The following is a 15,859-nucleotide window of genomic DNA, read 5'->3' on the forward strand; positions in this document are numbered from 1 at the left end:
GGATTTTTTTTTTTTTTTTACACATATGCTTGTCCTGATTTACATATTGCACTGTGACATATGTTCTTTTCATCTTTTTCTTTTGACCTAATATCTCATGTTTTGTCCTTTTGTGTAAGATTGACTGTACATTTGTAATATAAAATGACATGTATACATATAAATATGTAATACACAATATGACTATAAGAGCAGGCTATACAAAACTGTATTGTCCTCCTGGTTTATTTGTACTCTGCCTCAGTTTTCTTTTACACGACAGAGGTGATTCAGAATAATTCAAGTTGTTTTTTTTTACATATCTATGGCCACTGTTGATATGTACTGCCAGATAATAGACTTAAAAAAGTTAATTTATGTTGTATCATAAAAAAACTACCTAATGCTAAAATGAGAAATAAAAATCACGTTTTAGTTGTCTGAGCAATTGACTGTATAAAAAGCCGGACAACACATCTCCACTTCCTGGAAGGGAAGCCAAAATACTCACAGTAGGTACAGTAGAGGTTGCCTGGTGGAGCTGTAAAATTAACATCCTGGCCCTTCTGCCAATCAAACACACATAGCCCACAGATTTCCTCCAAACTCTTCACAATAAAATAAAATAGGAAACGTAATGAATAACTAAGCTGGAGTTATTAAATTATAGCGTCAAACTGAATCTCTGTGGTTTGAAGTGCTGTTTCTCTCCCACTTCCCTATTTGTATTTTCATCTGTTGTATGGTATAAGCAGTGATGTATACCCACTTATTTTTTAGTCTCCATAGGGTATGCCCACTTCTAAATCCCCTCTGATTCACACCATTGATTGATGGACAGTATTCAGTAGCATGCTGCAAGGATGGTGAATGGATGACCCTCCCTACTCTGTCTCTAATTGGCTAATACACAGAAACTAAATATGCAGGAGTAGTCTTACATGTCACTGTTAATAACTGAGGCTGATTATCCTCTGCTCGAGGGGACACTCAAAAAAACATTTTGGGGAAAAATTAAGAGTATACCCACTTCTTTAGTTCCCACTACACTACTAGGTATAAGTTACTACGGCTGAAAACACATTATATGCTGTATGGTTGTTTTATAATAAAGGTCTTTCAACAAAAAAACAATTGGGGACTTTTATTTTGAATAATTTGTAAAATAAATAAATAAAAAGTGTGTTTTGAGCAAGTTGCAAACGTTTGTGTTGGAACATAAAAATGAAGTGGAAATGCAATATACTGCATCGAGTCTCCACTTGAGGATACACACCCATCCAAAAATGTTGGTTTTTACAACAGAAATAAACGTGTTTACAGGTGAAAAAAACACAAAATTGGTATGAGGGGGTGAATGTTTTTAATGACTTATCCGTTTTGATTTCATGAAGGAGAAGAGTTATTCATAATTAGGCAGGTGGCTAACCTGACTGATGAGTGGACGCGTGGCATTGCTGTTTGTCTGCAGGCTTAAGATCCGCCTCAGCTCCAGCTCTTTGCCTGTTGTTGGGTTGAAACAATATTTCCAGCATGGCAACTGCCATCAACTGGTTTCCAAAGTACCCTTCAGTAACCAATGGGTGATGTCACTCCTTTGTCCGTGTTTATTTACTTATTAGCAGGTTATTAGAAGCTGAACTGAACACAGACGTCTTTTCCCTAATTTTCCACATGTATGCCCTTTTGTGCTGTAAAACATTTAAAAACAAGGATTTACTCATTCAACAGCCATTATCAGACAAGCTTTAGTATGAATATAAACAAAAAAAAAAAACAATTGAAGTTGCTCTTTAAGTGATTGGCCAACGATAATCAGTGCAGATAATGGATTTCTTTGGCCATCCAGGAGAGACATCACTGATTTTTGTCACATGTGTCAACAGCTTATTTCTGCACTTATTACATCAATGCTGTTGTGAATCACCTGTTTAATAGTAGGTGACAGTCAGACCCCCCCCCCCTCCCCCCTCCCTTATTTCATTTTAAGTGAATCCTGTATTTGTGGATATTTTCATTGCTTCACCTTGACATCAGACAGCCCTTTGCTTTGGGACTCAGTTTTTAACTGGTTTAGTGATTTTTATCTACATATATCACAGTTGGTTAATGCTTGTGTTTTTTTCCAACTGTTCAAACAAAAAAGTCTCCTAGTCCACATAGATATTACACAAAGTCCTGTGGAGTGATAATGGTCTCAGACCAAGCAGCTTCATTAAAAATTAAGCCAACCCAGAAGGGCAAAAATTGCGAGGAATCTGGACTGCCCCTTTAAGGTTACAAAATGCAATGCTTCTGGCTCTAACATATCGGCATTAGGGCGTCTAATTTCCACTAGTTTCTAGTTCACCAAATAAAATACAATATTAACAGAATCCCATTTAGTAGTTGAGACTCAACCATTAAAGTTAATATGAGCTAGCTTGAGCTGCACTGTATCACAAGTTCCAGTCTAACCATAGTAGCAGCAGATCTTCACACAGCCACTTGTTAATGATGCCTCAGCATGTTACTGATTGCACTCTCTGGAGGTGAGCGGGCAAAGATTACAGTCTCTGTGAGGAGCCACAGGCTGTGTCTGCACTGATGAGCAAGACTGAAGCTCATGACGATGTCACCATGTATGAATCAAGCCTGATTTACATGTTAGGTAACAATAAATTTCAAATGCAAGTTTTGAAGGGACTGTTGCAAACGTCAATGTGGTTGTGGGCCAATGCTGGTCTAAGTTTGAAGGGTGCAGAGGCCGGTGGGTGCCAGCATGGAGCCTTCATGGAAAATTCAAATGTAAAAGCTATGCTGAAGTAATGACCTATTTTTATATAATCGTCCTCTACCAGAACCATTTTGTGGTTGAGGATGATACTCTGATGAACACTTGCACATGAACGCCCCTTGCCTCACCATCGGTAACCTGGACTGTACCAAGTGGTGATTTTTTTGATGGGGGATGGGTTGTTCTTTTGTATTTTGTTTAGAACCAGACAAAGTGATATGTAACCTATCTTGAACAGTATGAAGGACAGTTATAGTCCTTTTCGATGCCTAAATGGAAAGATTGATGCTTACTATATAATTATTTTTTAAACTTAAATGGTCTTTTTTACCCATGCTTCTAGCAATTTGGTTTAAACACTACGTCACAATTGGAAAACGATCCGAAAGCGATCAAAAACAGGGTGCCACCGGTGCACTGACATACCAACGAACGACATACAAACAACATACAATGAACTGACACAGAAGGGAACACAGAGACTAAATAGACATGGGGTAATCAGACGCAGGTGAGACTAACGACACAGGTGAGGACAATCAGGGCAAACACACTGGGAAACACACAGAGGCAGGAAAACAAGAAACACTGAGGACGACTACAAACTAAATCATGAAACACGAAAGACACACAGAACTCAAGAATCTAACAAAACACACTAGAACACAGAGATACACGAGGATAATACATGACAAAATAAAACAGAAAACACTGAAGACAAAACTAGGAACCCATGAACACTAGGAAACATTAACACACAAGGAAAACAAGCAACACTAGGGAACATTAACACACAAGGGAAACAAGCAACACTGGGATAAAACAAGGAAACTCAAATACAAAACCAAATCATGACACACTAAGTATTTAAAGCTTCTGTTTGGTTTTAATGGCCTGCATGTATGTCCTCTTTGTCTACGTTTTCCTTTCTGTTGGTTTTAAGCTAAGGCACAGTACAGCAGACATCTGAACACAGTTCCTGGACTGTTGTTATCATTTTGATTCTCCAAACCTAATAATCCAGATTTAAAGGGTTTGAAATCTGTACCAAACAGTATCAAGCTTTTGTTTTACTCTGAACTTGACACCAAAGCAGCTAGAGTATTTTATTACAAAGTCATATATCCTACATAGCTTGACATTGTGAGAAGTAGCGTATTCACATTACAGATGGAAAATTCAAATTCACTCTCAAATTTGTACTTGCATTTAAAGTTGCAGCTAGCAACGTGCTAGCTCAGCGTATCTTACATGTCGCAGAAAGGCCTGGAACACGTGCTAGCAGCTTGCCTGGCTCTGTCCAACAGACACAAAATAAGAAAAATCTGAAATATTTGAATCGCCACACATTTTTTTCTTACACCAGTGTAATGGGGTTTATGTTAAAGAACAATAAAATAAATCAGACCCTTTGTCTAGGTTGACACACAATAACAGATTCACAGATTCTTAATGTGAAAGTCAGCACAACTTTCACGTGAATATACTGATATCACAAGGGAGGTTTCTGTCTCAACCAGCTTTACCAAACCATGAAAAACTTTTAGGAAGTCTGAAAAAGAAGGGGACAGTTTGGGGTTGGTGGGTTGTTAATGTCCTGTCTGGAACCACATTTCTGCATTGACCCATTGTCTTTAAGGCTGTAGATTTGTATTTTAAAGACAAACAAAAGTGGTGTTACTCCTACGTCATTTTGCTCCTGACATCAAATAGGCTTATGTCTCAAAATATGGAGTCGTAGCCATATATTTTTGTATTTCAGTGGGTTGTCAACGGGTTTAGTTCCTTATTTTAGCAGGCTATAAGTGTCAATCCGGCGCTAGCTGGTAATCTGCGCCTGCACAGCGTAAACAGGTGGTTGATTTGCTCAGTTTGACATGTCTTCATCCAGACAGCATGTTGCAGTGTGAGCACACAGACCTTTGATTATCGTCATATTTGGCAGCAGAGATCAAAGGACTGAAAAATAAACCAGAGGAAAAAGAACAGCATCTCTCTTTGATGATGAAAGCTCACATCCATTGATGCGCTGCAGCCTAAATATAACATTTAATCATACTATTTATAATTGTGGCATCTATTCAGACTACATATGAGAGAAGGAATATACATATATATTTCGTCAGTGTCTTGATTGGAGCCAATTTTACACAGCATGTGTCTATATAAAGGAGACATGCCTATACCCAATTGAATTTGTGCTTTCCATTGGCTGCCTCTTTAAAGTCATATTTTTCAAAACATGACTAAACATGTCTGCGTTTGATCTGTCACATATAACTACGTTACAGCAAGAAATAGTAAGAAAAATCAAAATGCAATTTAAACAGACTACTATTGAACATAACTGCACTTTAAAGATGATCCTTGAAATAAAGCAACAACTGTAACAAATATAAAGATTTAAGAGAGGCTTTCTATGAACAGATCAATGCATCCGGAGTTCAGCCATCTCCCCGGTACTCAGAAGCTGTCCTATCTATATGTGGGGAGAAACGTCTGTTGTAGTCAAGACCACACTAACCGAGACCAAGACATACCTTAGACCGGAGTGCTCTGAGACCGAGACATTTAGGGGTCGAGACAGAGTCAAGGCAGGGCATGACCGAGACAGGACCAAGACCCCTAAATAACCCAGCAAAATCACCATCTTGTGTGCAGGGGGCGTGTCACTCACTAAGACCATAGAACTGGGAAAGTTTGCGGCCGTAACCATAACCATACTATACCGTAAAAAATATTTTCGATTCTGAGACGAAACCTTCGATAGTGGCCTTTAGACCTAGACCGCTTTCGAGTACTACAACACCAGTGTACAGTACAAGCTGCAAAATAGTTTCATGGTCGTCACAAATGAAGACAAACTACACTCAATGTTCCTCAGTAATTACACCTTAAAACTGTTATCGTTAATGTATTTTATTATAATTGTTATGATTGTTGATATTGGTATATTGTATATTTGAGTAATCACTTGTTAACCATACTTTTCTGCGCTGCTTTGGCAACATAGATTGCTGATCTGTCATGCCAATAAAGCTCATTTGAATTGAATTGAACTGAATAATCAAGTTGTAACTGTTCTCTTTCCTCTCCAACAATCTAAATCCAAATCAAATCTGTACATAAAACGTCACTTATGCAATTGTGCAATTACATGAACATTTTTTGCAAGGAAAATCCTCTGTAATTAACAGTCATTCTAATTGAGCGATTCTTCCGTTATCAGTGCACAACAAAATGAGAGCAAGAAATAGAACATTTGGCTTTAAAGTTATGTGCATGAGTGTAAGCTGAAAGCTGTCTTTTCTGTCATCCTTGTCAAATAAGAGTTTAAGATGCAAAACTCTGAGTGCAGACAGACCTTTTAAGAACACGCTGTGTCACTTTTATTAGTTGTTCTGTTTGTTCATTGTGTCATTTAGTATTTTTTTTCTCTCCCCGAGCTCTCCTGCTAAACATGGAGATGCATCTGAACTCTGATGAATCACATCTCTTTGTTTTGTCTAATAACGGTCACTTGTTGCCTCACTCGAGCAGTCTGATGAGCAGCTCACTGATGAAGACTCCAGCGGCGAGGATGACGAGCATGAGCAGCACAGCGAGCCCACGTCGCACCACCAGCTGCCTGACTGATAGCGCTGCGTCATCGGAAATTTGTTGACCTGCGCCGAGTACATCGAGCGTCTCAAGACTCAAGGAACCAGATCTACCGGCTGTAACTTGGGCCTGCTTCCCATCAGAGTCTGTGTGGTGAGTTTAAGCACATGGTTTACTTTAGATTTTCTTATGTAGTTGAAGGTAAAACAACAGATTGACTGGATTTTACCTTTGTTTTCTATTACAAATATTGCGATCCTCTCTGTAATCTTGACCCCTGCTCTTGCCAGCGCCTGTTCAGAGGTATTCAAGTAGAGGAATAAATCATCTTTTTCCACATTGAAAAAGTATAAAAGAGAGAAAACATCCTGTAAAACTAGTTCAAAATGAAGGCTTCATTGTTGAATTTGCACAGGTAGATGAATGAAAAAAAATAAAATAGCAATTACATTTTATTAATTCAGTGTGACCAGTGGAGTTACTCACCTCCTCAGTGGCTTTCTCCCAATTTAGTTTATACAGAAAAACTGTAAAAAATATGGACTGCACCCCAACACAAATTAAAAACCCCAACCACAGCCCTGGAAGAGAGATTATAAAGGGATGGTCTTTTATATGTTAAGACACAAAGTTTAAAATATTCATGATTTCTATTGGTCCTCACCTAAAATGCCCATTTTGACTGGGAACATCAAAGATACTCCAATAGGGAACCCAATGAAGTAAAAACACACCAAGTTGCACACAGCACCAATCATTTGCTTCCCGGCCCCCCTGACGATACCTCCTGTTGCAGCCTGGGGAGAAAAAAACAAGAACAAATGTACAAGTTGTTCCAGTATGTTGGGCTTGTTTGACTTTAAAGAGACATGAAGCAACTTCAAAAACATATACTGTCGGCTCTCACCGCAAATGCCTCAGCAATGTGAATGAAACAGTATATCTTCATGATGTCAGCCACCCTCTGGATTATTTCTCTAAAATAATAAAAGTCTGTTAAGAAGGAAAAACTGTCAACGAAACATGACAACATTTGAGCTTATTCATCTGAAAAGAGTCAATGATTTGAGCTTGTTTAACTATAAGGGTCAAAGAGTCCAACGAAGTGAACGAAAGATAATGAATTACACTTTAACCAAAGCTCTCTGTTCAGGAGTCAGCCTGTTAGTGTTTCTGAAGTTAGAAAACTAAAAAGAGTGAATGTTGGGGTTAGATTTTAAAGACTGCATTTACTTCTCTGTGGTGAAAATGTAACCAATCACATCCTTAGAGACACCAAGACAAGCTCCAATGAAACAGGACGCAGTAACTGGATTGGGCATTAGAAACACAGCATTTTATAAGATAACAAAAAAACATTGAAAACAGCAATTATCTTCTTTAAATTACTGAGGAAAAGATCATTTGACACAGCTGCCCTCGACTCCTCTACTGAAGATGTGTCAGGCTACTGTTTCCTACATGTACAGATGAGGGAGACCTTGCTGGACAGTTTGGCCTGCGCTGTGTTCCCCGCACCGAGAGCATTTCCAACGCTAACGCTGGCAGCCACAGAGAGACCCATTGGAAACTATAGGACAAGGGTGAGATAGATTAGGTAGTCACATTATACATCCATCATATTCAGAGAAACGGAGAACTTCTGACAAAACAGACTAAAGAAATTACCATGTAAGCAATAGCCGCCACTTCATAAACTATAGACTGAGCTCCCAGCTCCACCTCACCGATGAGGCCCGCCAGAAACCCTGCGATCTCATAGAGCCACCACTCCAGACAATACATCAGCATGCTAGGAAAGGCCAGGTGGAGAAAAGTACCCCACTCCTGCAAGCAGTCTCTTGACCAACCTATAGGAGATCATAGTTACAATAACATGTATTGTTAAAAATGAGAAAAGCACACAGACACATTACCCTGACGTCTCACTACATTCTTCTTCTCTTTACGCATTCAACAAAAGTCTGCATACATGCGCTGTGTGTGTGGCTGTTCTTGAGCTGAGCGCTAATCTAGGCATGCGTACATGCTGATCATTTTAACATACAGAAGTGCAGCAGGTTTCAATTAACATATTTACCACCTCAGTTCACCACATTAGCGTGTTTAAATCTGCTTGTTAGCACTTTCAGATGTGGTAATTAATGATAATACAGTCAGTGTTATTCCAGGCAGAAAATATTTGTATTAATGCAATGCTTGAATAATGCCAAAATGGTTAAGGTTTGTCAAGCAGCTCTTGTGTTCTTGATAAAAAAACTAACTAACTAGAAATTATTCAAACACAGTGTTCATTACTGTATGTTCTGGTAGAGTGGTTTTTTTTCAGTTCACAGCTGGACATAAAAAGCTAAGAATCAAAACTTAAAAATTCACCTGAAGGCAAACAAACAATAATAATAAAAAATGAACAATAATAAATTCATCATGACTCTGAGGTCAAACGGGGCAGTTACTTTAACTTACCGTCCCATGTGGCTTTGTGCAGTCCTCTGGAGCAGATGTACACAAGCAAGAAAACTGCCAAGGTATACTGAGAGATGGCATTGGCAGCTGCTGATCCACTGCAGGGGTTTCACGATGAATCGCAACAACAACAACAAAAAAAAAAAGCATACAACCATTGTGGGCTGCTTGTTAATATAAGTCTTATAATAAAGACACATCAGTTAAGACTATCTGAGCTCATGCCTTGGTGGAAGAGTAAAATGCTTAGGACATGGGCAAAGGAAGGCATACTCACGCCACCCCCAAATCCAGGAGAGTGAGGAAGATGTAGTTGATTATTGCGTTTAAAACATTCCCCACGGCTCCAGCTATCACCTGAGGCCATATGATGCCCTGTAGGCCACAGCAAGCTGCTTTTAAAACAACAGACCAATTCAATGCACATGTTTTTTTGTTACTTTTTTTTTGCAGTACTTTCTATGGCATGCAGAAAATGATCTCAGCCCTTACAAACTTCCAGTCATGAACTGCTGTTTCACACCCGTCATTGAACACACCTGATTCTGAAGATACCGCCCCTGCAGCTGGTACATGAACGCAGCCTGAGGAATCCGACGACGAGGACATGAATGGAGTTAATTAGATCAATAATGCAACACAACAACCATTCAATACCGCATAATGTGGATTGATATACAAAAGCACATTCTGACAAATGGCGGGAGCTAGACTCACTGGAAGAGATGGCATAAAGATCTTCACATACAACTGGGACAGTCTTTGGTTGACAGAAAAAATGTTAGTGCATCTTATCATACTGAAAAGTGTATATTTAGCACTTTATGTCATTTGATGCGTGATGCTTTTCAAAGTGAAAGGGCTTACCTGGCTACCTCTGCACTCTGCCTGATAGCCAGCAGGATGGGCTGAGTGTTGATGAGGACGGCCCAGCAGGGGAAACAAGCTAAGAGCAGAATCAAAACTCCCCTTTGGAGTATCACTCCAACACGTTTCAAGTTACCACTCCCATAAGTCTGCAGGAAAGGCGTCAAAAAGGGGAAAATAGTCACAAGAAAACAAATCAGAAAGAGCCCACTGTGAACACAGCAGTAGCTGGTCCTGGTTATAAAAAATGAGACGATCATACCTGAGATATGAGAGTATCGCATGCTGATGCCAAACCACAGCCGATGGAAATACCTGTGACATTTATAACCTGTGATGAAATGACACACTTTAGTCAGGAAGAAACAAACTGTTTGGAAAGATTCATGTCTGATTCAAATCAGCAGTGAACTTTGAAGCGATGCTATGACAGAGAATGAGCAGTGATCCTTGCAAACAAAATGCCAATAAAGACAGAAACCAAACCAAAGCGAGATCACTCACTGCTATTGCTAACGCCACTCCTGCCAGCTCTGTTTTCCCCAGGTGACCGCAGAACACCATGCTGACGAAGCCGATCAAGAAGCTCATCAACTGTGAAATGAACTAAAAAGCAAATCACGCTCTATTGTTGTCAGAAATACAAAAACACAAAAGAATTTGGTCAAACATGAGGCAAATATTAACTTCCAAATGCAGTGAGTTATTAAGAGTGTTTCAAAAAGGGCCTAGAAGAACAAAAAAAAAAAAAAGTCCCTTTTTTTTTTCTCTGGCAGCTGACATCTGCTCTGCCTAGCTTTGCTGCAGCTCCTTTGTGTTTCCAAGCATTTTTTTTTTACGACCTCCCTTTTCTGTAGAAAATAGTTCTAGTGATTGCCGGTGTAGGTTTTCGACAGCCTTTGGCATCAAAAGGTTTACACAAAAGGAAAGTGAATGTCTTCCTCTTTAAAGTCCTGGGTTTGTGCAATGAATAGGAGTCAGTCAAAAATTGATACCTGTTGGGTTCTCTGAATGGGCAAATCATTTTTCTCCTCAAAAAGTGATAATTTCACTTAAAGGGCACGCTAGCAAATGCATTAATTTTTAGTTCTGCAGTATATCGAAATATGTTTGGAATTCATTTTTTTCTTATGTTTGCTATGTAAATGCATACACAAGTCGGACATTTTCACATATCTATAAATATTTATTTATATTCTGTACATGATAAATCAGTAATGTTGATACAGTTAAGAGTGATGTCTATCTGTAACTTCTTGGACCTCTTAATTTTTTATCATTATTCAGCAGTTTTTTTGAATATAGAGCAAATTCAAAAACATTGCTGCTAAACCACTATTGCCATGTCAAAATGTAAGTAGCAATTAAAGAAATAAAAATAAATAAATAGCATGCACATTGCAGGATGTAACAGTTTTGAGGGTCAGTCAGATGTCCACTCAACTACTTTAAGGCTACTCTTAACGTCACATCTCTAAGCCTTATTGTGCTAACAAAATAGCTTCCTGTGATGTCATCTGTCCTCATAAACCATTGAAGTCAAAGCAGCTCTTTACTGTAGGTGACAGTGTAAGTATTATTCTATAGTGAATGGGTTGTTATCACAGAATGGAACCGTGGTGAGGTGAGCAGGAGCTCAATGCAAACAGAGTGGGCTGCATACCCTGAAGGTTCTCAAACGACAACCTGCTCGCTGTAAATAATCCCGCTTATTACATAGCTACACAGGGAATCAATCATTTCAAACAAAATATTAAATAGCAAATAATTGTTTTGATTTCTTCCGCTAAACACATGGAATCTACAGTTAGAGCTGTGTCCATGGCAACTGTTCACTCTGTTGACCTTATAAAATGAGCTTTCATTTCTCACATTAAATTGAACATTTCTTATAAAATGAGCTTTCATTTCTCACATTAAATTGAACATTTCTAAAACCTAGCTAACCAGGGCGCTGATGGCCTAGCGGTTAGGTCGCGACCCATGTACATAGGCCGTAGTCCTTTAAGAGGGCGGCCCGGGTTCAAGTCTGACCTGTTGCTCATTTCCCGCATGTTAGTCCGGCACTCTCTCTCCCGATTTCTTACTCTATTCACTGTCCAACCAAAGAGAAGCAAAGCCCAAAATAAATCTGTAAAAAAAACAAAAAAAAAAGCACCTATCCTAGCTGCTTTTGCTCCCATTAAACTAAACATTTCCACTGATGCTGAAGTTAGACAAGGTGAACAGATCAGCATGAATCACCAGAGCACCCAATTGAGTGATTCTGCCTTGTCACTGTCTGACTCACTTTTCGTTTCCATCCAGCAGTCTTTAGACCCCATCATATCCCATAGTGCGTTCCATTACGTGTTTACTTCATGTGCCATCTTTGTAGATACCTCTGGCATAGCCCGCAGTTTTTTTTTTTTACATCTTTAATCTGCTTTTCACTGTTGTTATCCTCTCCTTTCTCTTTTTCCACACAGTAAACAGACGCACGTCAAATTAACCAGAGGTCTTTCACATTCATTTGATGGTTTTGTTCTTCAGATCCTGGGATAAGAGCCTAGCAACTGTGTGCTTTTCTTAGTAACAGTTTGTTTATCTAAACAACGGTGATCTGTCCAGGGAAAGCAGACCGTTGCTGTGCATAAATAGCCAATCATAATCAAGTGTTTAACACAGCCGTTCAATAATAGTGAAGTACTAATAACCAGGTACCAGTGTCTCTGCTCATCATAAATGGGTAGTTAGCTCAGCTTATATACCTAAAAAGCCATGTGCATAACTCTTAGGCTGTATAAAGCATGTAGGTAGTCTCAGTAATGTCACCTACCAGCCTTTTTCCTTTCTATATTTGTCTTTATCTTTCAACACAGGAAGATGCTGCTTGCCATAATGTCATAGCTGAGCATTCACATATAACTCCTCTCCACATTTCGCTCAGAAAACACAACTGCGACAGCAAAAAAATGCTTCACTTTAGGCTTACTGACTTCGATTAACATACAATCGGCAATGTCATGGTGGCTCTAGCCACCCTTTTTTTTTTTTTTTGCCGTGTGGTGCCACCTTTCCTTCTCTGCTGCAGTTGTGAAGATCTTTCTGTAAAATAGTAACATTTGCATGTATCTAAAAGAGCGCTTAAGATTGATTAGAACAGAAAAAATAAATTGTCTTTGTTATTCACAACACTCACTTCATGATCATTTCTTCAGGGTCTGAGGTCAAGCCACTTATTGATCCTGCCGTCCTGATCTGTATATTGATCTTGTTCTTGTCCTCTGCGTTTGAGCCAAACCTCTCTAACGCGAGTTGTGCTCAATCATTCAGCACATGTTTTTTGATCTGGTGGATTCACACTACACTACATTACATTTGTGTCAAGTGTTAGATCTTTACACAACCTTACCACTGGCCCAGCTAGTTTTAAAAATCGAAAAGTTTCATTCTTGTAGTCTGCCGGCACCAATAGCTTCATCCGTCTCAGCCAGGGTCCGCAGCATGAGTCAACACGGTGAGCAGCAGGAGGGGATTCATCTGTTTTGGTATGTCCTTTTACTCCTTTTTTTGCAGCTATTATGTATAAATCTTCCATGCTGAAATGAGATTCGGCAGGGAAAAAAAGAACTCAATCCAAAAACTGACTACAATTCCCCTCAAACACAGACAAGAAGGCAGGGAGTGAATCAATAACCAATTACCTGGAAAATAATCAATAACTAAGGCAATGTCCGCCCACCTTGCTCTCTGTCTCTGAGAGGGTATTTACAGTATACGCTGGAGCTTCACTACAAATCATATCTCTCCTTCTTAACCTGCCAACAAGCTGTAAACTCCTTGAAACTTAAAGCACTGCAACACTGCTTGTTGTTTTCCCCCAAAGTCCCTGCAGCACTCTCCACTAAAGTTCAAAAGAATACAGAGTTACAACGCTTTCAACATCTTTAACTGGAGGTAAAAAAAAAAGATGTGGCAGCTGCACATCTTTATCTAGAGCCATTTTCACTAATGTTCTCCTGAAAATGTCTAGACATTTTTCAGACAGACTGACTGCTATATGACACTATGATGGGAATATTTGCCTTCATCTCAATGCTACAAGTAGTGGGACGGAATCCCACTTTCAACAAAAGAGCGGAGAAGAACATACTGGCAAACAGAAAACTGAAAGCAGCCGTTTAATTACGTACACGGTGATTGCAGCGGTCAGATGCAGACAGTGTCTGGTGGTGCACCGGTCACAGCAAATAAACGTCACCACCCCCTCCCGCTAGCTTGAGTTGAATTCTCCTGAACATATCCTGCTGTGTTCTGACAACAGCTCACTCGGCCTTACTGCAGTTCCAATACGAGGGAACTGCAGTAAGGCAGAAGACACTTACAGCTCCTCCTGCAAATATAAGGAGTTTTGTGCAAATGTGAAAAGCTCTACATGACTGCAGAGACACAAAACGAGTTAATGTTATTGCTCACTCAGAGAGAGAGTTTATTCCCCCATCACTGATGTATATATGTGTTTGTCACTTAAAACGTACTTGTATCCTGTCACATCATCATGTAGTATGTTGTATTTTTCCTCCTTTAGTAACACCTCTCAGCGAGGTGTGAACACCTCTCAGTGAGGTGTAAACACCTCTCAGTGAGGTGTTACTCTCCCTGGTTGTGGCTGTTAAAACCATCCATCAGATGGTGCTGTTTTGCTCTTGTTGGAAAAAGAAAAACCAACACTCACATTTCTGTCACATCAGGCTGCCTCTCTGAACTTTGAATGGATTTCTAATCATTTAATCAAATTTAAAAAAAAAAACATGTGTCTCTCATCGGCTCCCTAAAATGATTAAACACATCCAAGGAACCCTGAAACATTCTGTCAAACATATTTTCAAACACTTAATTTCATCTGTCTGTGCCCCAAGTGAAAGCAGAAGAACAGAAAAGAGGGCAATGTGTGGAGGCCAAGGGGGGAGGATAGTGGGTGACACCTAATGTAGACTCTCATTCATTTTCCTGGTTCAGTGATGCAGCAAGGCCCACCAGGTCCACCCACCCACCAAATTGTATTCCTGCTGCTCCCCCCATCACAACTGCACGCACAGCATCACACACACACACAGGCGTAAATATGTTCCACCAACCAGCAGGACCGTCGTCCGCCGTGACGTCACACTGCAGTTCTTCCCGGGCTCCACTGGATGACAGTGGCAAGTCACCGCTTACACACGATGAGCCGTCGTCATTCTTAATGGCGAACCGTCAGAGTGTGTGTATACGTGAGTGCATTTGTATAGGTGTTTGTGCTTGTGTGCATGTGCGTTTGGGTGGGGTCTGCGCCTGATGGGTCGCGATGGGGTATTGAGGAGGTAGAGAGGGTTTTATCGGGGGGGGGGGGACTGCGGGTTTGATGGAGGTGTAGAAGGTGGGAGGAGGGCAGTAAAAATCGCAAATGAGAGGAAATTGTTTTGAGTCACAGCAGATTTGGTGGAGTGAGATAAGGGCTGATGACGGCTGTGGTGGTGTGATTAGGATTAGAGTGAAGGGGGAGGGGGGGGGGGTTAGAGAGCATAGAAGGTGGTGGTAGTGGCAGAAGGGCGGGGGGGGGGATAAGTGTGTGTGGGTGGAAGAAGATTTTAGAGAGAGGTTCAAATATTTGCACGCACAGTGACACTTTATGTGTGTGTGTGTGTGTGTGTGTGTGTGTGTGTGTGTGTGTGTGTGTGTGTGTGTGTGCATTTTTCTATGTGAGTGAGTGAGAATTTTCCTGCGAGAGACAAAAATCAAGGGAGCGATGAGGAGATGGGTGGTATAGATAATGGCGGCCGCAGCGAGAGCGTAGGGGGCAGCTTGTGTCAAGCAGTAAGATAGAGTGAGATGGAACAAGAAGGAGTGCATGAGACAAAAGAAGTGAACATTTGATAGAGAGGCAAAAAGAGAGACAGAGTGCGTGGGGGGGGGGGGGGGGGGGGGGGCATGGATGAGAGGATGGACGAAGGGAGGAACGTTGAAAGAGTGCCAGAGTGTTTTTTGACGCGTTCACTTCCTCCCTTTGTCGGTTACGTTTGGCGGCGAGAGCTTTGGGGGGGTTTTGGAGCGAACAATGACGCAGAGGGACTCGTCGTGTCTGCTCCAGCTGATAATGACGATGCCTAAAGATGATAACAATAATAAGTAGCTTTTAGTGGAACCCTA

The 15,859-nt window shown here is 40.4% G+C and overlaps 1 protein-coding gene across 1 annotated transcript; it reads right to left on the reverse strand.

The window, feature by feature from the left end:
- Positions 1–6,116: 6,116 nt before the first annotated feature.
- LOC132988691 (multidrug and toxin extrusion protein 1-like) lies at positions 6,117–13,317 on the reverse strand. Its single transcript, XM_061056262.1, has 16 exons — positions 13,083–13,317; positions 10,193–10,294; positions 9,951–10,019; positions 9,689–9,837; positions 9,539–9,581; positions 9,361–9,405; positions 9,099–9,196; positions 8,822–8,919; positions 8,024–8,205; positions 7,817–7,925; positions 7,589–7,664; positions 7,263–7,332; positions 7,020–7,152; positions 6,842–6,936; positions 6,585–6,648; positions 6,117–6,501 (listed from the first exon to the last, which is right to left on the reverse strand). Exons 1-16 carry the CDS (start codon positions 13,266–13,268, stop codon positions 6,284–6,286), a joined length of 1,737 nt encoding a protein of 578 aa, XP_060912245.1. The 5' UTR covers positions 13,269–13,317; the 3' UTR covers positions 6,117–6,283.
- Between the last annotated feature and the right edge of the window lie 2,542 nt (positions 13,318–15,859).

Source organism: Labrus mixtus, chromosome 14, assembly GCF_963584025.1.
Source record: "Labrus mixtus chromosome 14, fLabMix1.1, whole genome shotgun sequence".
Classification (NCBI taxonomy): Eukaryota; Metazoa; Chordata; class Actinopteri; order Labriformes; family Labridae; genus Labrus; species Labrus mixtus.

What these genes read in the sequence shown, in the direction of transcription:
- LOC132988691 (XM_061056262.1), bottom strand. Translation starts at nt 13,268, where the DNA reads ATGGAAGATTTATACATAATAGCTGCAAAAAAAGGAGTAAAAGGACAT. An exon ending in GAGTGGCGTTAGCAATAGCA is followed by an intron (nt 10,020 to 10,192) that starts GTGAGTGATCTC and finishes ATTTCATCACAG; the next exon opens with GTTATAAATGTCACAGGTAT. An exon ending in ACATTGCTGAGGCATTTGCG is followed by an intron (nt 7,153 to 7,262) that starts GTGAGAGCCGAC and finishes TTTTCTCCCCAG; the next exon opens with GCTGCAACAGGAGGTATCGT.